Source organism: Heteronotia binoei, chromosome 5 (genome assembly GCF_032191835.1).
Source record: "Heteronotia binoei isolate CCM8104 ecotype False Entrance Well chromosome 5, APGP_CSIRO_Hbin_v1, whole genome shotgun sequence".
Lineage (NCBI taxonomy): Eukaryota > Metazoa > Chordata > Lepidosauria > Squamata > Gekkonidae > Heteronotia > Heteronotia binoei.
Genome location: NC_083227.1, coordinates 156,074,838 through 156,102,040, shown reverse-complemented (window position 1 = coordinate 156,102,040; position 27,203 = coordinate 156,074,838). Strand labels below are relative to the sequence as shown.

At 40.9% G+C, this 27,203-nt stretch overlaps 1 protein-coding gene across 1 annotated transcript in view; it reads right to left on the bottom strand.

The window, feature by feature from the left end:
* The window catches only part of SLIT3 (slit guidance ligand 3), an 884,772-nt gene that overhangs the window by 246,293 nt on the left and 611,276 nt on the right, over positions 1-27,203 (bottom strand). The window contains exons 13-14 of the mRNA XM_060240620.1: positions 15,467-15,610; positions 12,335-12,498 (exon numbers count right to left, since the gene is read on the bottom strand). Of these exons, the coding sequence (XP_060096603.1) occupies positions 12,335-12,498; positions 15,467-15,610 (308 nt within the window). The remainder of the gene's footprint in view (positions 1-12,334; positions 12,499-15,466; positions 15,611-27,203) is intronic.

The following is a 27,203-nucleotide window of genomic DNA, read 5'->3' as shown; positions in this document are numbered from 1 at the left end:
TTTTTCCTCACACAGAACTGTTCTATGATTGGATCATGATTGGATCAACATGAAGCTATGTCTACCACAAGCAATACTGTCCCATAATATTACAAAAGTGCAGACCACGCAGTATAGCTGCCTTAAAATCATGTTTGAACCCAGTCTAAAATCTCTATTGTGCCATGGAAGCTTTCGGGGTGATCTTGGACCAGTCACACAATCTCAGCCTGACCGACCCCACTGGCTTGTTGTGAGGATAAAATGGAGGAGAGAACGACGTATGCCACTTTAGGTCCCCATTGGGGAGAGAAGTGGGGTGTAAATGAAATGAATAAAACAACTAAGATAAATAAAGTGGATATGATCTTTTTTTAAAAAAAAAAAATCACTGGCTAAGAAATCATGACTCCAGCTGGGAAATATTGAAATATATCAACTTCAATGTCCAAATGGTTTACTGGAAGAAGAGTTACTGAATGCATTACTACTGTTCCACATGCAAACCATTTTCAAAGCCGTTACTGAATACTTTTATCTCTCTCTCTCTCTCTCTGATCTCATAGTGAGGTATATATTCACCCTTTTAATTTTGCAGAGCTTATTACAATTCTTTTGACCCATGGTCTCTTTTTTTTGGTCTTTCCTGTCAAAACGAGAAAATCTCTCACCTTTCGATGCTTCTGAAAACAGCAGAAGTATCCCAGCATGCCATGCTGCAGGAAAGCATGGAACCTTCCACGGTGCTTGACAGAACCATGTTCAATTTGTATTGTTCTACCACATGGTTAGATCAAGCACAAAGGAAAATCCCATCAACAGCCAGAGTCAGTGTTAGGCAGCCGCCAAAGAGAGAGGAGCGTTGAAAAGAAGCAGCATGGAGAAGCATAAGCTGGAGATTTCATTGTGAGCTGTCCACTTCACCCATGCATAAAGGAGCTGAAGTTCAAGAAGTCGATATACAATCACAACGAAAGCCAAAAAAACCCTCCCAAAACCATCACTTTATAGCACAGACTGTTAGTGAATGAGAACAACCAGAACGTTTTGAAGGTTTAACTGTTATGAAAAAAATGTGATTGAAATCATTTGCACTATCATTAACTAGCTATGAACAGTGAAATCCTATATAGTCTAAGGCTAGTGAAATCAAGAAACTCTGGAGTAACCCTGCATAGAATTGTACTGTTAGTCTTTTAGCATACTGTCACCATTTGCCATATCATGCCAACTTGGAAATCAGTGCTGATGCAACCAACTTCTAAGATTTTTATGATGTTAAAAAACAGTATTTAGCAGTGCTTGTTATTTTTTTTTTAAAAAAGCTCATTTTATAGAAAGGATGTTGGAAATAATGTATTCCAAGATATTTAAATGTTATCATTGGTCTTTTGTAGAACGTAAGCTAGAATATTTAATTGCTTGGTGGCTGAAATTTTACTAAACATTGGTTAGGAGTCCATACAGTTCCTTAACAATCTGTTCTTCTTCCCACATCGTCAGTATAGGCCTTTCAAAATCTCTCACCCAGTGCCAAAGAAATAGCAGCCAGCAGGTTATGGTGAACTTCTCTGAGCCATTAAAAAAATAGGGTAGAAATTAGTAATTCAAAAATCAAAACATTTTCAGTCTGCTCTGTGCCAGGTGTGAGTGCCACCTAGCAATTTTTCACTACTCTGTATCTTGCTTAAAGAAAGGAAAAATAAAAACACTCTTATGAATGCTACAAACAGGAGGAATTTGTTCCACTTCAGTAGCAGCCACCATTGTTAAAGTAAATAAAAACTTACAAAACTCTTTATCACATTTTAGGCCCATTTCATAATTGGTGTCTGCTGAAAAATGTTTTCATACTGTGAGGAGTTTGTGTAGCTGTCGTAATTTATGGCGTGTGTTAGGGATGGGCGCGAACCAATAAATGAATTGTGATTCATGCATGAATTGGGCCAATTAGTGTTTCATTTAGAACTGATTTGTGAAATTATGTCACCCCGGTCCAAAAATGAACCACATTTCTCCTGCAGTGTATCATTTGTTTCATTTTTGTAGTTCATTTGCGAGACTGCCTGGTGCCAATTCAATCAATTCCTAGACAGCACCCGTAGCAGTTGTCCATTGCTTGACTGAAGTTCTGGGGGCCAATCATGGAACTCCCATTCTATTCTATGGAAGCAGACACCTTGACTCAGATGCTTTCACTTTGTGGCATGAAGAGAGAAGTGTTAGTTGGCATGAGAGAGCTGAAGCTGAGCTTTCCTGGGGGGACCTGCTTTGGGGGGGGGGCGGGCTATAGCTCAGACATTCAAAATCCAATCTTCACCAAACGTAGAGGGTGGGTAGAGGATAGCCCACTGAAGACTCCTGGTGAGTTTGGTTGTTCTACACCTCCCAAACCAAATGTATTAAACAAATGATTAACCATTTCAGGAAATCAAAGGAACCATGAACCAGCATGAACCATGATTTTTCCAGTTGGTGCCCTTCTCCAATATGCACGAGGGGGATGACTTTGTAGACTGGCACTAGTAAACTGCAATGGCATCTACACGAAAGTATGTTTCTCCCCACAATTAATTTTAGGATATTCAATCCTTTAACTATTGCCATGGCAGCTACATGGAACCACCACAACGTGGAAGTCTTTACTTCCAGCACCAGATCAGCACAGACAAAACAGATACAGTATCAAGTTCTATCAATAAGACACGTACAGAAAAGCTCTGAGGGAGTTCTTGAGCTTTGATCATTTTGTGAACAGTTATAACATCCCACTCCATTGTACATGGCAAGCAAGCATAATGCATTACTTTACTTCCAGCACCAGATCAGCACAGACAAAACAGATACAGTATCAAGTTCTATCAATAAGACATGTACGGAAAAGCTCTGAGGGAGTTCTTGAGCTTTGATCATTTTGTGAAGTTATAACATCCCACTCCATTGCACATGGCAAGCAAACATAATGCATTTGCATTTGCCTCCTATGATTATATAAAAAACCGATTTTTTTCCTTTAAATGAAAGTTACAGCTATGAAGCAAGATTGTCATGTGAAACAGACCATAGTTAGAGCGAGAGAAACATACAGTGGAATCTGATATAGATTTCCTCTAACTCCATTGAAATCAATTGGCTTAGACTGGAGTAATGGCTTAAAATTGAACTGTTATACTATTCTTTCCTAATGTAAAAAAGGCTTCTCGTGACCAGTATGGTTTACTCTTGATCTTAAGATGCATAGGAAAGCACATAAATTAAGAGCAGTAAACAGTTTAGGCCTGCAATGGAGATAGTTAATCTAACTTCCTTATCACCAATCACTATTTTATTAAATTTATTTATTTGCTTGTCTACGTTTTTGTTGTATTATTTAGTTCAGGTGGGCACTACTATTTTGCCCATTTGAAATGGATGCAGAAGGAAAGCAGAACTATTGCTCTTAATACAGGTTACCAATATATAGGGCTGATATATTTTTTAACATCTATACAATGCAGAAATTTAATAGTATACTTTCTTCCCCTTTCCCCTTATTCCCTTTCTCTTATTATTATCAAAACCAATAAAATATTAAAACACAAAAAAGGTTATCAATATATAAAGTGGTCTTTAGTTATGGTGAGGTCTTGAACTAAACAGCAAGGATAGAAGTTTTTCATCTGCCCAGTACCAACCAACACATTTACCAAAGGGGAAAATCCAAAAGGAAACACTAATTAATCTATGCCAGGGATGGCTAACGGTTGCTCTCCAGATGTTTTTTTTGCCTACAACTCCCATCAGCCCCAGCCATTGGCCATGCTGGCTGGGGATGATGGGAGTTGTAGGCAAAAAAAAACCATCTGGAGAGCTACCGTTTGCCACCCTGGTCTATGCATTCGACACTCTTGTGGATCAGTGATATTTGAAAACATTCACCACCTAAATTAAAATTACTGCTGAGAGCTCAAGCACAGATATGAAACACAGTCAAGGCCTGCTCTCTTCTATAAATGCTAACATCATCTTTGTTTGCTAAACGGACAATAACAAAGACAATTCTGCTGTGATGATACTGTCTACACAGAAGTGTCACTTAACTATGCAGGTGGTTATGTCTCTGTAATCCATATTGGTACCAGTGCACCTATCTTCAATTTAGATTGAATTACTGAGAGGCAACATCTGACAGAGAGATTTCTGTTGGCAGATGGCTCATTGTCCTACCTTCGTTGTTAGTTTTGTTACTGGGGTGTATGACATCTTTTAGGCGTTGTAACAGCTAATAAAACCAGTTGAACAGAATACGAATCAAATGCCACAGACACTAAGGAAATGCATTTGGTAATCAGAGTTTAAAATAAGAAACATTCTTGTTATGGCCAGAGAGGAGAAAACCCTGGTGACTTTTTGGTTCCTTTCAACATTCTTTCATTAGTAAGGAAACCACAGGACATGGACAGATCAATCAACTGCTAGTCAAAGTTGAGAGAGAGAGTTATTTCTCTGAGCAGAGCAATATTTTTCATGCCACTGGCAGCGTACAGAGTAGAGCAGCGCACTAATCAAGGAGCCCTGCCAATTCTAAAGTGACGCTGGACTATCATTGAACAAGTACAATCTGCTGCTGGACTCTTTTTGATTTCCCCTTAGAAAACAAAGCTGTACAGTAGTTATCTTAATCAAAAGATGCCAAGCAGAAGAGCCTGCCGAGGAGAAGAGTCTCCGGTGAAATGGAACTGGCGTGTCTATTGGACACTTGGCTGCTATCAGGCAGGTGCTGCTGATGGAAAAGACGATCACGTCTTTTTATTGCTATTGCTGAAAATGGCAGCATCCTTTTTTTTTTCCCCTGAAAGCACTGGAGAGCACAGGGTCATTCATCCGGAACATATTGTGGTGCTGGAAGCTGACAGAATATTCTTATCCAAGTAGGCTCTGTATTTGTCCTGGCCCAGAGGATTTAAATCCATTCTATGAACCCTAAACATCTGCAGGTACACACAGGAAAGTCTTATTTCCTAACCTATATAACTTAATTCCTAACCTATATAACCTGCGTAAGAGTTTCGCTTTTTATAATATCATTCTGATTATTTTCCCTTCAAGGCAAGAGAAGCCTACCTACTGTATCGCCTTCTAAAATAAGTAAAGTATTAAAACAGTAACCATTAAATCTTTTCACATATTTTCTCTTACCTCCTGGATACAAAAGTATTTTGAAAACACACTCCTTTGAAGAAAAAAAAAATTCCAAGTGCTACTTCTAAGCGGAAATGTCGCAAATATGTGTTTGCAAACATGTGCATCATACAACCATCAGGGTGCTGGGATCAGATGAACTTCCCTGTATTCTTGATGCCAAAACCAAGGGTACCCCTACCTAATGCCTAAAATGGCCTTTACTCCTATTTCCAAATGTGTTATACTATATGCAGTATAAGATCATTCCTCTCTCCATGAACAGTAAACTAAAAGTTAAGGATATAAAACTGAGTCCTTTTAAAAATTAAACCCAGTAGCTGTAATATTTTGAAATAATGCACTGCTTCTAGGGTTGCCAATCCCCAGGTGGGGCCAGGGGATCCCCCAGTTTGGAGACCCTCCCCCCACTTCAGGGTCGTCAGAAAGCGGGAGGAGGGGAGGGAAATGTCTGCTGGGAACTCTATTATTCCCTATGGAGATTTATTCCCATAGAAAATCATGGAGAATTGATCCGCGAGTATCTGGGGCTCTGGGGGGGCTGTTTTTTGGGGTACAGGCACCAAATTTTCAGCATAGCATCTAGTGCCTCTCCCCAAAATGCCCCCCAAGTTTCAAAAATATTGGACCAGGGGGTCCAATTCTGAGCCCCAAAAGAAGATGCCCCTATCCTTCATGATTTCCTATGGAAGGAAGGAATTGAAAAGGTGTGCCGTCCCTTTAAATGTGATGGCCAGAACTACCTTTGGAGTTCAATGATGCTTGTCACAGCCTTGATCTTGGCTCCACCCCTAATGTCTCCTGGCTCCGCCCCCAAAGTCTCCTGGCTCCACCCCCAAAGTCCCCAGATATTTCTTGAAATGGACTTGGCAACCCTAACTGCTTCTATGCATGAACGGAACATTTTCCTCTCAAGGTTATTCTTGAGCTAAGTTTCTGGTGGAAACGAAACAAAAAACTTTTCTTCCAGCTCCCTGAGAATGCAAAGTGCAAATTTTTAATTTCATTTGCCTTGCCATCTAACACAAGTGTTAGAATTAAAGTGCCTTTAATAAAAATGTATACGACATAGTAGCAATAATTCCGGATTGGTAATGAAACACAGTAGTAGTATTCCTCCATGTCCTTCTCATGCTATTGGAAACTGAGTGTGCCGATTCTCAGAACAGCTTCTAAACTGAAACGCACTACAAAACATTTATATGTATGTATGCGCAAGTGTGTGTGTATTTACAATCGCCAGAGGCAAATTTTAGGGTAAGTAAAGGTAGTCAGTCAGTCAGTTTATTGCGGCTCTAGGCCAATCAACAACAACAACACAACAACAACAATACAGCACAACACCGAGCTAAAACGCGACGTAACTATCTGATAACTGTGTACAGCCATCAAAATAATGTTAAAGTTAAAATTTTCTGATATAAGCAACATACAACTAAAGACAACTTTGTACACTCAGATCGCAAGTAAAGGTAGATTATTGCTTGTGCAACTATTTTAGGGTAAGTAAAGGTAGATTATTGCTTGTGCATTGTTTCTTCAATACACAGCATGCAGTTAAAAACAAAACACCAATTATTTACACTTGTTGCAGCGTATGTCAGAACATTATACCAACCAAATTCATATACTAAAGAAATAACATGACGGAACATTTGACATTCAATAGAATTCCTTTTTTCCAGTTCCAGGGATGCACGTTTTATTTCTTGAAATTCCAAGCGGAATCACATTGAAAGGCAAAATTGTGAGTCTGCGTGTTTTTTTTTAAATAGCTATATACCATTCAACTTTGTCACAATGTTACACATTCCTAATATACCTTAATTCTTGATACTATCCATGGACATGAACAAGCTGTGGTTATGATTTGCACAAACAGATGCAAAGTCATAAACTGCTTAGACGTAACCCTAGCACAAACAGCACTTTTGCTTGCTTTTACTGCTATGTCCCCTGTATGAAACTATGCACACCTGAGCACTTTTTACAGCCAAACCTGATGACCGTACCTTCTTTGAGAGTGGCACATTTGACCACTAAAGGCTCCTGTGCCTTTTCTATAGTGCGATGCACTCCTCTGGGAGACCTGTAGGCTCTTGTTGCAGGGGCTTGATCTTTGTATATGTATGGCTTGCTGTTTGCTAACTGATTGGTAGATTTTAAGCGGAGTATATATATACAGATATTCTGTTGTTTTTGGGTCCTTAGAGGAATCACAGGAAAGAAGGAATAGAAACATCTTAAAATAAAGTACCACCCCCCCCCCCACGCACACACACTACAAGAGGGAGTGTCCTTCCCAGTTTTACAGTTGTGAAATACATGCTACAGTTTGTGGAATTCATGCTGCTGGTTAATCACTGTGTACTAAGCTTAGCCTTCAAATAAGGCTTCAAGTACATTTTACACTGGCACCCTAACTGAGTGAGCTCTGAATATCTAAGTTATTTATGCAACTAACACGGGAAATGAAATCTATATCACTAACATGTGCAATGTAAGAGCGTCATTGATTTTTTTTTCAAATTATAAATCAAATTTTATTATAGACTCCTTATAATTCATACCTGTTCCAACAGAAAAGTGTACAACAATAACAAATCAAAAACAACACAACTTAATAACATCTCACCTGAGTGAACATAAACTAAAGTTGATCTATCTCTTTGGAGATTAATTCATGTGTTACCATTCCACACTTCTTAATATGTATATATTTATATTTATTATTATTATTATTATTATTATTATTATTTTTAGTAGAGGAATAATTAAGCTTAACAATACTATCTTCCCTAACACATTTTTAAAGTTTAATACCACAAGCATTCAATATTTCCTTCTTCTTCTATAACTTCATTATTCCTTCTACTCTCAAAAAAAAGCACAAAAAATCAATAAGATTAAATTCTAACAAAATATCTCAGTCCCTGGAGACCTCAAGTTAAGGTCTAGAAGAGATACTTTCCTCCTTCCACCTGGACTGAATTAGCTATGGAGGGATATTACCCAATTGCTCGCACCAGCTGACTCCACCCAACCATAAATTCCGTAAGAAAAGTCTTTAGATATAAATTATACATTTCGTCAACTTTTCCATTTTCTTGTTGCTTCAGTTTCTTTTTAGATAGAATCCATACTTTCTTCCAAGTTTACATGATCTTCCTCAATACAAGCACGAGTTGTCCTTAAAGAGACGAGAGGAGAGCATTCCTTTCTCTTGTTTACTTTCGATGCAGGGGAGGAGGGAGTTAACTTGGAGAGTAATAATTCACCCGAGGCTGCGTTGTATGCTGTATATGAAGTGGAGCCTTTTTGGACGTATAATTTGCCTGATTGTAGCCATTTATATTTAATTTTTAAGTCCCACAGTTTGGCAGTTGTATCCTTGAGGTCTCTTCTGATTCTTAAAAATTCGGGAGGGAGATCCGGAAAGACCTGAATCTTTAACCCCTGATAGTCCAAGCCTCCACGCTCCCTGGCCTCTGCAAAGACTCTTTGCCTCATTCGATTGTCCTTAAACTGCATCAAAATATCTCTAGTATAAGACAAATTGTCTTCACATACCTTGCCGACACGATATACTTTTTGAATGAGTGGGAGAACTTCGGCCTCCAGGTGAGTTGCTTCAGCAAGCCAATTTTCCATAAATACATATAAGTCCATTTCAGCTTCCACATCAGATTAAAAACCTCTAAACTTTAAACACAGCTCCCGGTTACGAAAGTCCATTATTAAAACCCGTTCCCTCGTCCATGCATCTGCTGTTATTTCAGATATTCTCCCTTCACTCTTGAGCTCTTTTTAAAGCTTCTTGTGCTGTCTGGGTAACTTGTTTATAAGAATCCTCTAGTTCATCCAGACGCTGACACAACGGTTGTAACATAGAGGTTATGTCCTCTCGTATTTCTTGTCTTAACTTAGACATTGCCTGTGTCAATAAATTAAATATGACAGGAAATTCTCCAGCTGGTTCCTCTTATCTCTCCAACCTTGTGTGGGAGGTGGATGGCAATTCCAAGAAGTCAATTAAAAGCTGAACGCTTCTTTCCTTCTGTTTACACTTTTTCACCCCTTTAGGAGACATCTCTCAAAGATTCAAAAATATAGTTTAAAGGGGTAAAAAGAATATAACTTTGGAGCCAGCTGGGCGAGCGTTAGGCAAAGGCTCTTGACCGGATATTGGTCAAAGCCACTCCCCCTGAGTGTCATTGATAACAACAGGGAGGGACGGTGGCTCAGTGGTAGAGCATCTGCTTGGTAAGCAGAAGGTCTTAGGTTCAATCCCCGGCATCTCCAACTAAGAGGGTCCAGACAAATAGGTGTGAAAAACCTTAGCTTGAGACCCTGGAGAGCCGCTGCCCGTCTGAGTAGACAATACTGACTTTAGGGTTTGTAGAATCTTTCGGGCTCAAGTGCCGTGTTCTACTGGAGAAAGTTTTCTTTCCAGATGTTTCGTTCTCAGCTGCGGAGAACATCCTCAGTGGCGTTGCAGCCAAAGCAGGCACTCTGACCTTCTTGGCTGCTGTGCATTGAGTTGCTGTGCACAGCAGCCAAGAAGGTCAGAGTGCCTGCTCCAGCTGCAACGTCACTGAGGATGTTCTCCGCAGCTGAGAACGAAACGTCTGGAAAGAAAACTTTCTCCAGTAGAACACGGCACTTGAGCCCGAAAGATTCTACAAACCCTAATGATGTTACCAGCCATGAAAACCTGAAATCTTTGATAATACTGACTTTGTTGGACCCAGGAGGGTCTGATTCAGTATAAGGCAGCTTCATATGTTCAATAACCTTTATTATATTGGTAAAGGTCGGTTTATGAATCATCATGACCCATAGAGGAGAAAAGGTTTTCTTCCTAGGCTGCATGTCATTCTTATTCCAATTAAAGCTGCCTCTATTGCTATTTGTTCTTCACTATCAGAAACAAAATATACCGTGGCCCCTTTTCAGGGAAAAGGTAGCACCGATACTAATTTTAAATTACGCAAGATATTCTGTCAATGACAGCAGTTTTGATGATGGTGACGGGAAGTGGTGACTTAGGGCAACCCCGCGAGGTCTTCAAGGCAGGAGACATTCCACAGTAGTTTGCCATTGCCTGACTTTGCATAGCAACCCTGGACTTCCTTGCTGGTCTCCCATCCAAATCCTAGCCAGGTTCGACCCTGCTTAGTTTCTGAGATCTGATTAGATTGGGCTAGCCTGGGCCATCCAGGCCAGGATGACAGCAATGATAATTTGTAGAAATTCAACTAATAAGCTCATGAAAAAAACCCTGCTTATATTTCAATTGCATAACATAAGTAATAAACAACGCAATCCTAAGCAGCGTTACATACCTATAAGTCCACTGAAGGCTGTGGGCTTAGAGGGGTATAACTGTTTAGGGCTGCACTGATACTGTATGGGATATAAATCGAATATCTTCATCTACCTCACAGGGTGTCTGTTGTGGGGGCAGGGGGAGGAAGGTAAAGGAGATTGTGAGCCGCTCTGAGACTCTTCGGAGTGGAGGGCGGGATATAAATCCAATATCTTCATCTACTTCACAGGGTGTCTGTTGTGGGGGAGGAAGGGAAAGGAGATTGTGAGCCGCTCTGAGACTCTTCGGAGTGGAGGGCGGGATATAAATCCAATATTTTCATGTACCTCACAGGGTGTCTGTTGTGTGGGGGGGGGAGGGAAAGAAGATTGTGAGCCGCTCCGAGACTCTTCGGAGTGGAGGGCGGGATATAAATCCAATATCTTCATCTACCTCACAGGGTGTCGGTTGTGGGGGGGGGAGGAAGGTAAAGGAGATTGTGAGCTGCTCTGAGATTCTTCAGAGTGGAGGGAGAGATATAAATCCAATATCTTCATCTACCTTACAGGGTGTCTGTTGTGGGGGAGGAAGGGAAAGAAGATTGTGAGCCGCTCTGAGACTCTTCGGAGTGGAGGGCGGGATATAAATCCAATATTTTCATGTACCTCACAGGGTGTCTGTTGTGTGTGGGGGGGGGGGGGAGGGAAAGAAGATTGTGAGTCGCTCTGAGACTCTTCGGAGTGGAGGGCGGGATATAAATCCAATATCTTCATCTACCTCACAGGGTGTCTGTTGTGGGGGGGGGGAGGAAGGTAAAGGAGATTGTGAGCCGCTCTGGGACTCTTCGGAGTGGAGGGTGGGATATAAATCCAATATCTTCATGTACCTCACAGGGTGTCTGTTGTGTGTGTGGTGGGGGGAAGGAAAGGAGATTGTGAGCCGCTCTGAGACTCTTCGGAGTGGAGGGCGGGATATAAATTCAATATCTTCATCTACCTCACAGGGTGTCTGTTGTGGGGGGGGGGGGGAGGAAGATAAAGGAGATTGTGAGCCGCTCTGAGACTCTTCAGAGTGGAGGGCGGGATATAAATCCAATATCTTCATGTACCTCACAGGGTGTCTGTTGTGTGGGGGGGGGAGGGAAAGGAGATTGTGAGCCGCTCTGAGACTCTTTGGAGTGGAGGGCGGGATATAAATCCAATATCATCATCATCATCATCATCATCATATAAGTGTGACCCATATCTGAACAGACCATGAATTTTTATTTCATGAGGTTATGTTCCTTTGCTGGTTCTTGGAAGATGAAACACATGCTAACAACATAGATCAGTGAGTGAAAGGGGTGCAGATCCGTAATGTTTCAGATCAGCCACAGAACCTAAATAAACGTTAAAACACCTTTGCCAAATATTACAGGTTAGTTGTGATTGTGGTTTATATCTTTCATCACTATTACTTGCATAGTGATATTGTTCTATGGTCTCTAGAAATATCTCACACAACCCGACACCTAAATTTGTTCAGAACACATCTGAATTCTTTCCTTTCTAAAATAATCAGACATTTGGCACATGGGTTCAAATACGTTACCAAGTTTATAGACAGCACAGTGTTGCATTCTTTTAAAATTACAATCTTTTAAGTTAAAGAAAGCTCAGGGCAAGCTAAAGGGTTGTCTTCTTTTTAAATGCACAAGGTAAATAGGTTTCTGGAGGACTAATCCAATTTTCCAAATTTAATTTTAAAAAGATGCTCCATAATATCCATTATAGCAAACACTGTCCTACAGATTTGATTAGCAGGCTCTCTGGACCTGCCTATTTCAGAACTGAAAGTGCAGTACAGCCGGGATAAATGAATTACCTGAGCAACGGAACTTCTTGCTCTTGATCTGGCTGATTCGTTTGTTGGCAAGGCGACGTGGGCTGCTGCATCGAGCGCCGCTGGTTTCTATTGGATTATCCTGCAGGTAATCAGCCAGCCACTTCAAATGGCAGTCGCACACAAATGGATTCTGAGCTAAATGCCTGCAAGAGGGATGGGATGTTTAACCAGAAGTGACCTGTGACACTGTACTCCATCATGGTTTTTTTTACAAACACAAATCTGAAGAGTAGAGTAATTGAATCAGCTTCCAATGCGCCAGGCCTGGCGGAAGCCACATGGAGCTGCCCTTGAACGGGAGAAATTTCTTATTTTTTTTAGCTCATTATGTTTGCAGAGGGTCCTTTCCAAGAAGGAAACAAAAATAATATAGTGAAGTGTGCTTTAAAGGGCACAGACTTTCCGTCCACAAACCCCACCGTTTTCATCCGGGAGCCTGACGGGATGACACAGTTGTATGCACCTTTTAAAAAAAATCCAAGTTGAAAAGAATTTTTATTGCAAAATTAAATCTTTCCAGAGATTTAAGCATGGATATGAAAACCAGTGCCCACCAAACCAGTGGCAAAGCTACAGATGAGCCAGAGGATAAATCTCAAGAGCGAAATTAAAACATTTTCAGCACATTGCTTAAAACTAACATGATACAACTTTCAAACAACATTCAAACAACATTGATCATGAAACCTATAATTACATAATACACCTGAAGGTTATTTAACTGAAAGCCTATTTGGGTTTAATCTGTAGAAATCTCTACTGCACTGTATCTGGACACTGTTCTTTTATTTCCTGTAATGAGGGCGATAAACAAACAGCATCTCTATTTAGTTTGAGCTTGTTCCTATGAGAGCAATAGCAAAAATGTGTTAACAAGTCTTATAATAAGGAGCCACAGGTATAGCCTTGCTCACAGTTATTGATTACATTAATCTGAGCTAATTATATAGGGCTACCCTAATTACTCTTCTTTGTACAGCTATCACTGCAATTAGCTTGCACTTCTAATACATTATTCTCAAATGCAAGACTAGGTTTTCCCATACATATACCGTGCGTAGAACATTTATAAGGGATGGACTCTCTCAGTATGCTTCGGGAAGAGCATTATACTCCAAGAATAGGAACCTTCTGGTGGTTCCCAGCCAGAGAGAGATCTGACTGTCCTCGACATTGGCCAGGGCTTTTTCTGCCCTGGTTCCCGCATGGTGGGGCTCTCTGCTGGAGAACACCCACGTCCTACATTATTTACTACCTTTTTGTACGGCTTTCACGATGTTCTGTCAGGCATTTGATTCAGGGCAGCAATGGTCTGACACTCTTATATTCCTACCTTCCCCCTTCCCCCTCCCTTTCACCCCAAGGTGCTGGTCGGAACTGAAATTCTTTCCGCCATCTTGGACAATGTGTTTGTCTTACTATCGATGTTTTCAGTACTTTTAACGTTGCTCTTAACATTATTATTTATTGTATCTGCCTTTTGAGCTGCCCTGAGCCCTGCTTGCAGGGAAGGGCAGCCTAACAAATTAAACTAACTAAATAAATGAATACTAAATAGATAGATAAATAAAACCTTTTGAGTAAATACGGTGCACGTCAATTCATAATTTCGAACACATACTTTACTGTTCTAATAATATGCATTTAATTCAAATAGTGACAAAAATCAAAATTAAGGAAAAAAAATCACTTGGCATTTCTATGCAATGCCTCTGCTATTGCTTGACTATCATTTATCCAACAAAAAAGCTGGTGATGTGCACAGCTCTCCCTGTGGATCAGTGCGCACCATAAGGGTTTGTTTCCATCCAGGAATGTATGCGAAGTGTAGACAAACCAAGTTGGTTGTATGCCAGTTTAATGTACCCGAAATGATTCAGTGCATGGAGCAGCCTGCATTTTGAGGCTGTATATAACAGCTGCTCCACGCAGTCAGTCCTGTTTTATAAAGGGGCCTGTCAAAATGTCTTTGTTCACATATGGCACAGTTAAACAAGAGGTTTCCAAGTTAGTAGAGTGATGGAGAACAAGATCAGCACAAACTTCTGACCTCACCAAGCACTGGCAACAAGGGCCTCCTAATCATTTTTGTAACCAAAACATTCCTAACAGAGCCAAGCAGCTAGGCTTATTATTTTTTTAAAAAAAAAAAAATCCTCAGCCCTGTGATGAAAAGCAATCCAAGAAAATGTCAAAATTGGTATGTGCAACGTTTCTAATAAAAATAAAACCATTTTGACTCCTCTCTCATAACTTGATACCATCTCTCACAGTAAGACACAAAGAAAACAAAAATATATCGAACTGATATTTTGAAAAATAATATTTTGCTGGGGCCTAAAGGACCCAAAAGGCACAGTGATATATACCATTTACTCTGTGAGAGTGGGAATGTAATTGGAAATTTTATTATCCATGAGATGTGCAGTTTTTTGGTAGGATCTGATGCTGAATACTTTAAATCATGCAAAGCCACAAAACATACATTCCTTAAGGAATGTAGTTTAAGCTAGGATACAGAGAACAGAGATGTGTGTGCCAGGGCACACACTCAGCTGGAGCTTTCTTGGAAGCTCCTCTTTAAATACAAATAGTGGCTTGTACGTTCGTCAGAATAAATGCAGCAATGAAATCAGGAAGCACTTAAGTAGTTTCTACACAGATGCAAATATTCCATCTTCAGATCTTAGCCTAACCATTTGCAAATACTAGCAATTTGCTGCAGAACCTGATTTGCCATTATTTTTAATGCACTATACGGGCACAAGAATATGAACTCCCAGGCAGCTGCCTGAAATGGAGTGAGACTTAATAGCGGTAGCAATGCTTCAATAACATCCAGTCCCAAGGATATTCTGTACCAACACAAGCCCAAAAAGTAGAGCTGGAAGGAACTGCAGCAATTGCAAAGTGTCAGTATATGGAAATATCAAGAACAGAACTACTTCATACGGATTTTTTTTGTTAATTAACGTCTGTATCTGGTCTCTGGCACTTGGGTAGGTATGTTACCAAGGATTAAGGGATATGGAGAAAATAAAAGTATTGTTCTCCTGCAAAGGTGTAAGGACGACATCTTAATGAATGATGCACTATTTTTTGGATACTCACAGAGTCTGAATTGACTGGAGAGGCGCAAAAAGTCCTTTGCTGATGGTCTGTAGTTTATTGTCATACAGAGATAGTAAATTGAGATTATGAAGATCTTGAAATGTGTTGACTCTCAGGCAGTTGATCTTATTGGCATTCAGCAGTCTGTAAACAAAAGAGAGAAGACTTAAAATATATACATTTTCAAAGATTAGCTTCACAAACAACAAAGAAAAGAAAGATCAGTTCTTAAAATCTTTAGGCCTACACAAACATATATAATTGTCACAGACAGGGCTCTTTTTTTTTTTGTAGCAGGAATGCACAGGAACGCAGTCCTGTCTGGCTTAGCATCAGAGGGTGTGGCCTAATATGCAAATGAGCTCCTGCTGGGCTTTTTCTAAAAAAAAAAAAGCCCTGGTCACAGGCGTGTAAAGGCATCATGGACTCCCGAGCCCACTCCTGCCATAGCATATTTTTCTAATTTTTGTATACCAGCAAGGTTCCTTAATGGAAAATATGGTAAACTCCAATGCGTATGCAATAGACTTTATAACATTATTCTGCCCTCCTCTATTTTATCCTCACACCCAGTGAGCTTCTGTGGCAGAATGCATATATGAACATGGGTCTCCCATATTCTATTCTGAGGTCAGTAATACTAGGCTACCTATTCATGGATATTGCTACACTTGGTGGTTTTGTCTAGTTATTTCACAGAAGGCTACTTGATTTTTTCCTCTCTTTAAAATTGAAACACTTCCCTATAACTACTATAAGATGTGGTAGCTGCTACTTCTGAAGTTCTTTGGATACTGAATGTGAGATCATTTAAATATATTATATCACCTATATGGCATTGGGACTCTGCTGCCATTATCTTCCATAAAGGCCACAGGATTCGAACAATGTTTCAAGGCAGGGCTGCGCAGTTTAATCTTGTGGATGGCCTTCATTATTTAAAAGAAAGAATCTTCATAGTTCTCTAATATGTTTAAAATTTACAAGACACGCTAAGGATCTCTTTACGCTCATGGCTTCAGGAGAAGAAGCAGGTCAGCTCATTTGTTGCAGGAGCTGAGACATCAGACTCCTGTTTCGCCCAAGCAGAATGATGCTTCAACTTCTCCCAAAGGGGGAAGAAGAGAGGCACATCCAATTTCCACTCAGGCTTTGGTGGCACAGCACATTGTAGGTGCTGCCTGTTTTGGTCATTTGTACAAATTAAATATATTATGAAAAGCATACAAAAGTTATCATAAATTCAGAACATTTCAGCCAAACAAAAGTCTCAAATGTAATATTTCAAAGAGGACCCCTCAAAGTCTCTTAATTTCACAAAGAGAGTACTAAGACTCAACAACAAAGTTCCAAAGGAGTCCCTCCGTTGCTTGTTGGCTTCCGAAGGAAAAATTCTTGCTTTCATGTAACCACCATTTTTTAAATGCGTCCCGCTGCTCCTGCAGCTTCCTCATAAGCCAACTGAAATTTCCAGCCAAGGTCTTTCTCAAACGCCCATTTCAGCCATCAATTAAGATACTGAAATGGGCGTTTGAGAGAGACCTTGGCTGGACCTTCATGAATATATTACCTGTCAATAGATGTTTAATGAATTTGGAAATTACTATAGTGAGGTGTAATTAGAAAGTATACTTCTTCCCAGAAGTAAAGACAGTAGACTCCTCAAGAGTACACACAGAATGTGCACAGGATATTATTGTGAGTTCAGAATAGTTGAGCACCATATTCTGCAGAAACGGGAAGACTCTAGAATTGATACTGAAAATAAGAGTTGTTTATCTGATAAAAGATTACAGGTAAATAAAAAACAAGTTCTAAAGAATATGCAAGAAGAATCGGTAATCTAGGGAAAAAGACTGAGGTTTTTGAAGTTAACAGAACTCAAGAAGCAGTTGTTGAAAGAAAAAGTGCAAGAATTAGAAGGAAATGAAGAACTAGATTAAAGATTAGGGGACTAAAAGAAAAAATTGAGGGAGCCAAATTTAGGCTATATTTAGAGGACCTATTTGTAGGGATCCTCAGTTCTGTTTACACATAAGAAGGACCCTGCTGAATCAGACCAGTGGTCCATCCAGTCCAGCATCCCATTTCACACTGAGGCCAACCAGTTACTATAAAGGGCCAACAACAGGACACAGAGGTTTCCCCTGAGGCTGTCTCCTGGTACTAGTAATTAAGAGGTTCACTGCTTCTGAATGTATGGGTTCCCTTTTGTCACCATGGTTGGTAGCCACTGATAGGCCTGTCCTCCCTGAATCTGTCTAACCCCTTTTAAAATGTTTATGCTTATGGCCATCGCCAGGGGTGGAATTCTAGCAGGAGCTCCTTTGCATATTAGGCGACACACCCCTGATGCAGCCAACCCTCCAAGAGGTTACAAAAAAGAGCCTTGTAAACTCTTGGAGGATTGGCTACATCAGCGGTGTGTCGCCTAATATGCAAAGGAGCTCCTGCTAGAATTCCACCCCTGGCCATCACTATATTCTCTGGCAGTGAATTCCACATAGATAATGTTAAGATTGATATAGACAAAGGTTTAAATTAGCATTGTTGATTGTGAGTATAAATTCTTGTTTGAGAAGTGCTTTGCTATATTAGACCACCACCATTTGTTCAGCATTCTGAACTAGTTCAGCAGAGATAAAGGGCTCTATCAAAATTCGATGGCAGTCATTGGTGGATTGCTGTTTGCTTCTTCCCTTCCTTGTTCCAAGGAACTGTTATTATTTGCTAGTTTAAGATTCATAACGACACATTAACTACCTAAACATTACTAGCTTTCCCATGCAGATTTACGGGGGAACATGCATTCTTCTCAGTATGTGCGGGCACATAACGAGCCTGATTAGTGTTCCAAACCATAGAACATGTTGTATAGTAGTCAAAACAACTGTATTACAGCAATATAGTCATAACTTATAAAAGATAAAATATATCAAAGGGAACTATTCTGAGTAGATCTACTCAGAAGTAAATCCCATTTTATACAGTGGTGCATACTCTTAGGAAAGTGTTTTTAGGATTGCAGACCTACTTCACCAAAGTAATATAACAAGTTCTTTTCAAGAAGTCTACTGAAGTCGTAAGTAAATGCAAACCTATATGCACAATTAAGACATTATATAGACTTATTTTTAATAGGAGTATAATTTTCAAGTGTTTCAAATTTAAGTAATATTCTAAGCTCCCCAAACAGAAAATTTTCAATAATTGGCTTGAAGGAAAGAAACAGAGCTGTTGCGGTAATGTTTGCCTTCATCAGCATTTTCATTTTCTAATGAAACAAGACATGCAAGCCAACCATCAGAGAATAAGTAGATTATTCTTAGTCTGAAAGGGCAGTCTAGCAGTCTTAATACAAGTTAGCTGTTGTCATTATTAGATGGACCAGAAATCATTTTAAGTACCCTAAGTATCTGAGACACTATCTGGGAAAGAACAGAAAAAAATCTATATAAAGAAATAGTTTTCTGCTTTTACATTATGCCATCATTAATTCTCATACAATTAATGTAGCATATGTTATGTGACTAATGACATATATCTTGAATGACAGATATCAATTAATACAAATGGGCAAAGCTATATAGGGAAATGTACAGTAGCAGAATTCAAATTATCTGGCATGAATTTTATACACACAACTGGTTTGAGAAATAATGCTGTGCTTAAGTCAACATCTACATTCAAAGTTGCTAAATGAGGATGACAATCTCTGAAAGAGATACGCTTACAGCCTAAATAAATAAACATTTAATATTAAAGTGGATAATATTTCATAATATCATTCTCCAGATTTTTCCAGTTATTTCTGAAAATAAACACTTAGCTAGGCTCATGATTTGGATTCTCCTACCATTCTATTTCAGTTAAATATGAACACTGCGATGTAAACAGTATTCCTCATTTAATCTACATGTGAATTTCGCCCTACTTCCTACCCTATTAAATCTCACAGAGAGATAAGAGAAGCCATCTTGGATCAGGTCAATGGCCCATCTAGTCCAACTCTCTGTGTCAAACAGTGGCCAAAAAACTCCCAAAAGAAACAACCAAGTGCCATCAGGAGGTTCACAAGTGGGTCTAGAAGCCTTTCCACTTTGCCCCCCCCCCCCAAGCACCAAGAATACAGAGCATCACTGCCTCAGACAGTTCCAATAATATACTGTGGCTAATAGCCACTGATGGACCTCTGCTCCATATTTTTATCCAATCCCCTCTTGAAGCTGGCTATGCTTGTAGCCGCCACAACCTCCTGTGGCAGTGAATTTCACATGTTAATCACCCTTTGGGTGAAGAAGTATTTCCTTTTATCCGTTTTAACCTGACTGCTCAGCAACTTCATTGAATGCCCATGAGTTCTTGTATTGTGAGAAAGGGAGAAAAGTACTTCTTTCTCCACTTTCTCCATCTCATGCATAATCTTGTAAGCTTCTATTATGTCACCCCGCAGTCGATGTTTCTCCAAGCTAAAGAGCCCCAAGTGTTTTAATCTTTTTTCATAGGGAAAGTGTTCCAAACCTTTAATCATTCTAGTTGCCGTTTTCTGGACTTTTTCTAATGCTATCATATCCTTTTTTGAGGTGCGGTAACCAGAATTGTACACATTATTCCAAATGAGACTGCACCATCAATTTATACAGGGGCATTATGATACTGGCTGATTTGTTTTCAATTCCCTTCCTAATAATTCCCAGCATGGTGTTGGCCTTTTTTATTGCAATCGCACACTGTCTTGACATTTTCAGTGAGTTATCTACCATGACCCCAAGATCTCTCTCTTGGTCATTCTCTGCCAGTTCAAACCCCATCAACTTGTATTTGTAGCTGGAATTGTTGGCCCCAATGTGCATTACTTTGCACTTGTCCACACTGAACCTCATCTGCCACACTGACGCCCACCCATGCAGCCTCAACAGATCCTTTTGGAATGCCTCACAATCCTCTCTGGTTCTCACCACCCTGAACAATTTAGTGTCATCTGCAAACTGGGCCACTTCACTGCTTACTTCCAACTCCAAATCATTAATGAACAAGATAAAGAGCATGGGACCCAGTACTGAGCCCTGCGGCACCCAACTGCTTACCATCCTCCACTGCGAAGGCTGCCCATTTATACTCACTCTCTGCTTCCTATTCATTAGCCAGTTTTTGATCCACAAGAGGACCTGTCCTTTTACTCCATGACTCTCGAGCTTACTAAGAAGTCTTTGATGAGGAACTTTATCAAAAGCTTTCTGGAAGTAAAGGTAAACAACATCTATTGGGTCCCCTTTGTCCACATGTTTGTTCACCCCCTCAAAGAACTCTAACAGGTGAGGCAAGATCTTCCCTTACAGAACCCATGCTGAGTCTTCCTCAATAACTTGTGTTCATCAATGTGCTTGATAATAGTTTCTACCAACTTTCCCGGTATTGAAGTAAGACTGACTGGCCTGTAATTTCCCGGATCTCCTCTGGAACCCTTTTTAAAGATGGAGGTGACATTTGCTACCTTCCAGTCCTCAGGAACGGAGGCAGATTTCAATGAAATATTACATTTACCCCTTTTAAAGTTAATGTAGTTTTGCTAGTCTTTTGGGGCAACTCCGTATTTATACAAATGGTGAAATCAATAACGTTATGGTCACTGCTCCCAAGCGGTGCAATCACTTTTACATCTCTCACCAAGTCTTGGGCATTACTTAGGACCAAATCCAGGATCGCCCTACCCCTGGTAGGTTCTGTGACCATCTGCTCCATAGCACAGTCATTGAGAGCATCTAGAAACTCTATCTCTTTCTCTCGACCAGAACACATATTGACCCAATCAGTCTGTGGGTAGTTAAAATCACCTATTACAACACAGTTTTTAAGTTCAGCCACTATCTTTAATCCTTCCATCATATTATAATGGTCCTCTATTTTTTGATTTGGTGGGCGATAAACTCCCATAGTTAAATTTCCTTTTGGGCCCTCTATTTCGACCCAAAGCATTTCTAGAAGGGAATCTAATTCTCTGACCCCAGTCTTACTGGACTGTATACATAAAGAGCCATCCCACCTCCAACCCTTACCTCCCGATCCTTCCGATATAACTTATATCCAGGAATCACCGTGTCCCACGGATTCTCCTCATTCCAGCAAGTTTCTGAAATTCCCACAATGTCTATGTTTTCCCCCAACACTAAACATTCCAACTCACCAATTTTACTTTGAACACTTCTAGCATTTGTATACAAACATCTATAATTTCCCAGGCAAGTTAGGCCCGCAACCTTCCTCCTGCTGCCTCGAGACTTTGGCAGACAGTCCATACTGTTTGTCACCATCTCAGTGGACAACTCTGATCCATTACTCGGTAGTAAAGTAACAGCTAGCCCTTTATCTCTTTGAGATGAGTCCTCCCGAACCAGAGACATTTCATCTCCTGTCGGCTTTCCCCCAAGATTTAGTTTAAAAACTGCTCTTCCACCTTTTTGCAAAGCTTCAATGCTGATAGCCCTGGAGCAAAGATAGAAGCAGAAAGGCCTCTGTTGTGTGCCTTGCTTGTGTTCCTTATTTATTTGTATCATGTTCTATATGAAAAATAACACATTTGAAAATAACAGGCAGGTTAAGGTACAGACCATAGAATCATAGAGTTGGAAGGGACCTCCAGGGTAATCTAGTCCAACCCCCTGCACAATGCAGGAAACCCACAAATACCTACTCCAAATTCACAGGATCTTCATCGCTGTCAGATGGCCATCTAGCCTCTGTTTAAAAATGTCTAAGGAAGGAGAGCCCACAACCTCCCGAGGAAGGCTGTTCCACTGAGGAATCGTTCTAACGGTCAGGAAGTTCTTCTTAATGTTGAGCTGGAAACTCTTTTGATTTAATTTCAACCCATTGGTTCTGGTCCTACCTTCTGGGGCCAAAGAAGGTAATCCTGTATCCTGTTTCTGTCTTCTTCTGTGTTTGCAACCCCTCCCAATTTAGTATCATCTGCAAATTTAATAAGCATTCCCTCTATTCCTTCATCCAAATCATTTATAAAGATGTTGAAGAAAACAGGTCCCAGGACAGATCCTTGAGGCACTCCACTTGTCATTCCTCTCCAAGAGGATGAGGAACCATTCACAAGCACTCTTTGGGTGCAATCTGTCAACCAGTTACAGATCCACCTAACGGTAACAGGAACCCAACTACTTTTTTACCAACTTGTCAACAAGGATAGTATGTGGAACCTTATCAAAAGCCTTACTGAAATCAAGATAAATGATGTCTACAGCATTCTCCTGATCAGCAAGGTAGTCACTTTGTCAGGTTAGTATGACATAACTTGTTCTTGAGAAACCCAAGCTGACTCTTAGTAATCACATCCATTCTTTCTCAGTGTTCCAGGATCAACTGTTTGATGATTTGTTCTAAAACTTTTCCAGGTATAGACGTCAAGTTGACGGGTCGGTAGATACCAGGATCCTCTTTTCCCCCCTTCTTGAAGATGGGCACAACATTCGCTCGCCTCCAATCTTCCGGCACCACTGCTGTTCCCCAAGAATTCTCAAAAATAATAGCCAGAGACTCAGTAATTATATCTAAAAGCTCTTTTAGAATCCTTGGATGCAGTTCATCTGGCCCTGAGAACTTAGTTTCATTTAAAGAAACTAGGTGTTTATGTACTACCTCTATGGTGATCCTAGATTGGAACTTCATACCCCCCTTATATATTCTGGTTTTGCCATGTTAAGCACCGTTTCCCTCAGAAAAGACTGAGGAAAACTAGGAATTGAACAGTTCTGCCCTCTCTTCATTACCCATTACCATTTCACTTTCCTGCCCTCACAATGGGCCTACCATGTCTTTGCTCTTTTTCTTACTCTGAACATAAGAACCCTTTTTTGTTGTTTTTAGCATCTTTGGCCAGTCTAGCTCATACTGAGCTTTAAGTTTCCTAATTTTTCTCTACAAGCACTGGTGATTTGTTTATGTTCATCCCTGGTTATAAGGCCCTCCTTCCAATTCCTAAAGGAGTCTTTTTTATTTCTCAAGTCTTTAGACAGCTGTTTATGGAGCCAACTTGGCTTCTTTAGGCTTTTTAAATTTTTTCTTCTCATAGGAATCATCTGTGATTGCGCTTTCAGTATTTCACTTTTAAGAAACTCCCAACCCCTCCTGAAGCCCCTTCCTCCTAAGTATTTCTGACCATGGGATTTTACCCAGCATAGTTCTAAGTTTATCGAAGTTTGCCTTTCTGAAGTCCAACCTATAAGTCTGACTACGTATAGCTTCCCCCTTCCCTAAGACTGTAAATTCCAAAATCACATGGTCACTACTGCCCAGGGTGCCCACCATTTCCACTTCTTCAATCAATTCTTCCTTGCTGGTGAGAATCAAATCCAAGATAGCAGATCCCCTCCTTTCCTTCCTCACTTTCTGGAAAAGGAAGTTGTCAGCAAGACAAGTCAGGAATCTATTTGACTTTTCAGTTTTAGCAGAGTTGGACTTCCAACAGATGTCTGGGTAATTGAAATCTCCCATGATCACTGTATCCCTTCTCTTGGAAAACTTTGCAATCTGTTGTAGGAGTATCTCATCCAAGTCCTCTGCCTGGCTTGGTGGTCTATAGCAGACCCCCACAACAATATCACTGTTTTTTCTTACTCTTTTTATTTTTACCCAAGACTCCCAACTGAGCTAACATGTTCAGATTCACATATTTCCTCAAAAGGATATACCTCTTTCACATATACAGCTACGCCTCCGCCCTTTCTCCTTTGCCTGTCCCTTTTAAATAAGTTGTACCCCTGAATCCTAATATTCCAGTTGTGAGTGTCATCCCACCAAGTTTCAGTAAGGCCTATTATGTCATAGTCTCCTTCCTGTATTAAAACTTCCAGTTCCTCCTGTTTGTTTCCCATACTCTGTGCATTAGCGTAGAGACATCGGAATCCACGTTTTATGCATCCTGAGAGTTTAGTTTCCATCCATAACTGCAAATTCACATTACCTAGCATATGCGCCACTCTCTGCAAATCTTTAATGTTCTTATCCCCAGTTTCTGGCATCATACGAGGCTTTGAATAATTGTCTCGCTCCCCCATACAATTTAGTTTAAAGCCTTCCTTATTAGGTTAGCAAGGATGTTACCAAACACTTTCCCCTACCACCGTAAGGTGCAAACCATCTCCAGATAGAAGATCACCATCTCAAAAGCATAAGTCATGGTCCAGAAATCCAAATCTTTCCTGACGACACCATCAACGTAGCCAGTTGTTTGTTTGAAGTATTCTTCTTTCTCGTCCTAAGCCACGGCCTTCAACAGGAAGAACTGACGAGAACACAACTTGTGCACCCAGCTCCTTCACCTTCTGACCCAGAGCCACATAGTCTTTTCTAATACATCCAGGGCTATGACGGGCAGTATCATTTGTTTCCACATGGATCAGCAAGAAAGTATAGTAATCCGTGGGCTTGATAAGTCTTCCAATCCTTTCTGTCACATGCTGGATTCATGCACCCAGCAGACAACAGGCCTCTCGGGATGACAAGTCCGGTTGGCACACTTTGGGCTCCACCCCTCCGAGCAAGGCGTCTCCAATCACCACCACCTTCCTTGTCCTATAATGGGGAGCAGAAGCTCCAGGCTTCTTTCCACAGGATCCTGAGAAACTTTCTTCAAGCTTCATGGAGGCTGAGGAAGTAATCATTGTTCCAATGGTTCAGAATCAGTTACTGTGGGGAGATCCTGGAACCTATTGCTGAGTAGCAGAGGCTCAGAACATCTCCTGTTTTTCTTTCTCTTTTGGGTTACATTGTTCCAGGAACCCTCCTCCTGTGTTGGGTTCTTTTCTAATTGCTGAGATACCACTTCCTCTCCCTCCTCTTGTCCTTTCAAGAGTGCCTCATGTGTTCTGTCAAAAAAATCTTCACCTTCCTTTATATACTGCAGTGTGGACAATTGTGCCTCCAGTCCCCGTATCTTCTCCTCCAGCAGGGCCACTAACTTACACTTTCTGTAAGTGTAATCGCTGCTACTCTCAGGTAGAAATACAAACATCATTCCAAGTCACTGCATCTGCTCCCTCACCAGCCATGCTGCTGCAAGCCATTTCAAAATTTTCTGTATCTTGACTTCTCTTTAAATCCCACTACCAGCTGCCACTTGAAACTACTTGTGAGTAAGTACCCACCTTTCTACAGAACCCCAAGGCAAGACCCCCAGGCTAAGAGCCACAGGCCAAGAGCCTCTGGCAAGGAGGAGCCTTGCAAATTAAAGGCTCAAGCCCCCACCCACCTCTGACTCAACAGCTAGAGCAACAGCAGAGAGTGGGGCCAGCAATTACCCCCAGACAAACAGGTTCTCCTCACTCAGCAACAGCGACACAAAAGACACACAAAAGCAATCAGAAACCCCTCTCCAGCAGGCACCAAGCACTCACACAGTTCCCTCCCACAGCAACCCTAGGTAATGCTCCCCAGCAATTTTAGAAATGCAAATCACATTCACTCACCTTACCAGTAGCTCTGCTCTAGCTCTACAAAACACCTTCCTCTAATGCAGCTGAGCCACTTCTGCCTCTTGCAAGGAGAAGCCTTGCAAATTAAAGGCTCAAGCCCCCACCCACCTCTGACTCAACAGCCAGAGCAACAGCAGAGGGTGGGGCCAGCAACTACCCCCAGGCAAACAAACTCTCCACACTCAGCAACAGCTACACAAAAGACACACAAAAGCAATCAGAAACCCATCTCCAGAAGGCACCAAGCACTCACACAATTCCCTCCCACAGTAACCCACAGAAAAGCAAATCAACTCTATCTCACCTTACCAGCAGCTCTGTTCTAGGTCTAGAAAGCACCTTCCTCTAATGTAGTATTACAGAGACCTGGCTGGATAAAGCTGTGGGTGGAAACCTGACCCAACTCTGTCCTCCAGGTTTCTCTGTAGAGCAGCAGGTCAGATCAGGGGACAGAGGGGTTGTCATGGTGGTGCCCCATGATCCCATCGTCTCCAGTCTTTTATTCTTGCACCAGGTGCTAGAGCAGGTTGTTGGTTCTCAGCTCCATGGGATCTTGGAAGAGACTGATTTTCTGGGCTCATCTTAATCTGGCTTCAGACCAGGATTTGGAACAGAGACTGCTTTGGTCACCTTAGTTTAGTTTTGTTTATTCGATTTACATCCCACCCTCCCCGCCAAGCAGGCTCAGGGCGGCTCACAATTCATGATAAAACAACAATATAAAAAGTAGGCTAATTTCGATACAATTAGACAATATAGTAAATAGATACATAGACGGCATTCAATGGTTGATGAGTGTTATCAAGCCCTAGACAGAGGAATGTGACTCCATTGGATCTCTCCATAGCCTTTGATACTATTGACCACAGTATTCTACTGAGCAGCTTTCCAGCACTGGCACCAAGGGGCACTGTATTATGGTGGTTTGAGTCCTACCTGAGGATCAGTCTCAGAAGGTAGTATGGGGGATTCCTGCTCTGCCCCATGGCCGTTTATCTGTGAGGTGCTGTCTTCTCCCATACATTCCTGCCTGGGAAGATAATGGGAAAATGCCCTCCTGACTGTCTCACCAATTAAAGAAGTTTGTTTGGTGGGTACATGCGAGAGGGCCTTTTTGATGACAGCCCACAATTATGGAACCTGAGAACTGCACCTGTCCCCCTCATTGTCCATCTTCAGGAGGCACTTGAAGACTGTTCTATCCAGGACTGCATTTTTATGTGGAGAGCCAGTTTGGTATAGTGGTTAAGTGTGCG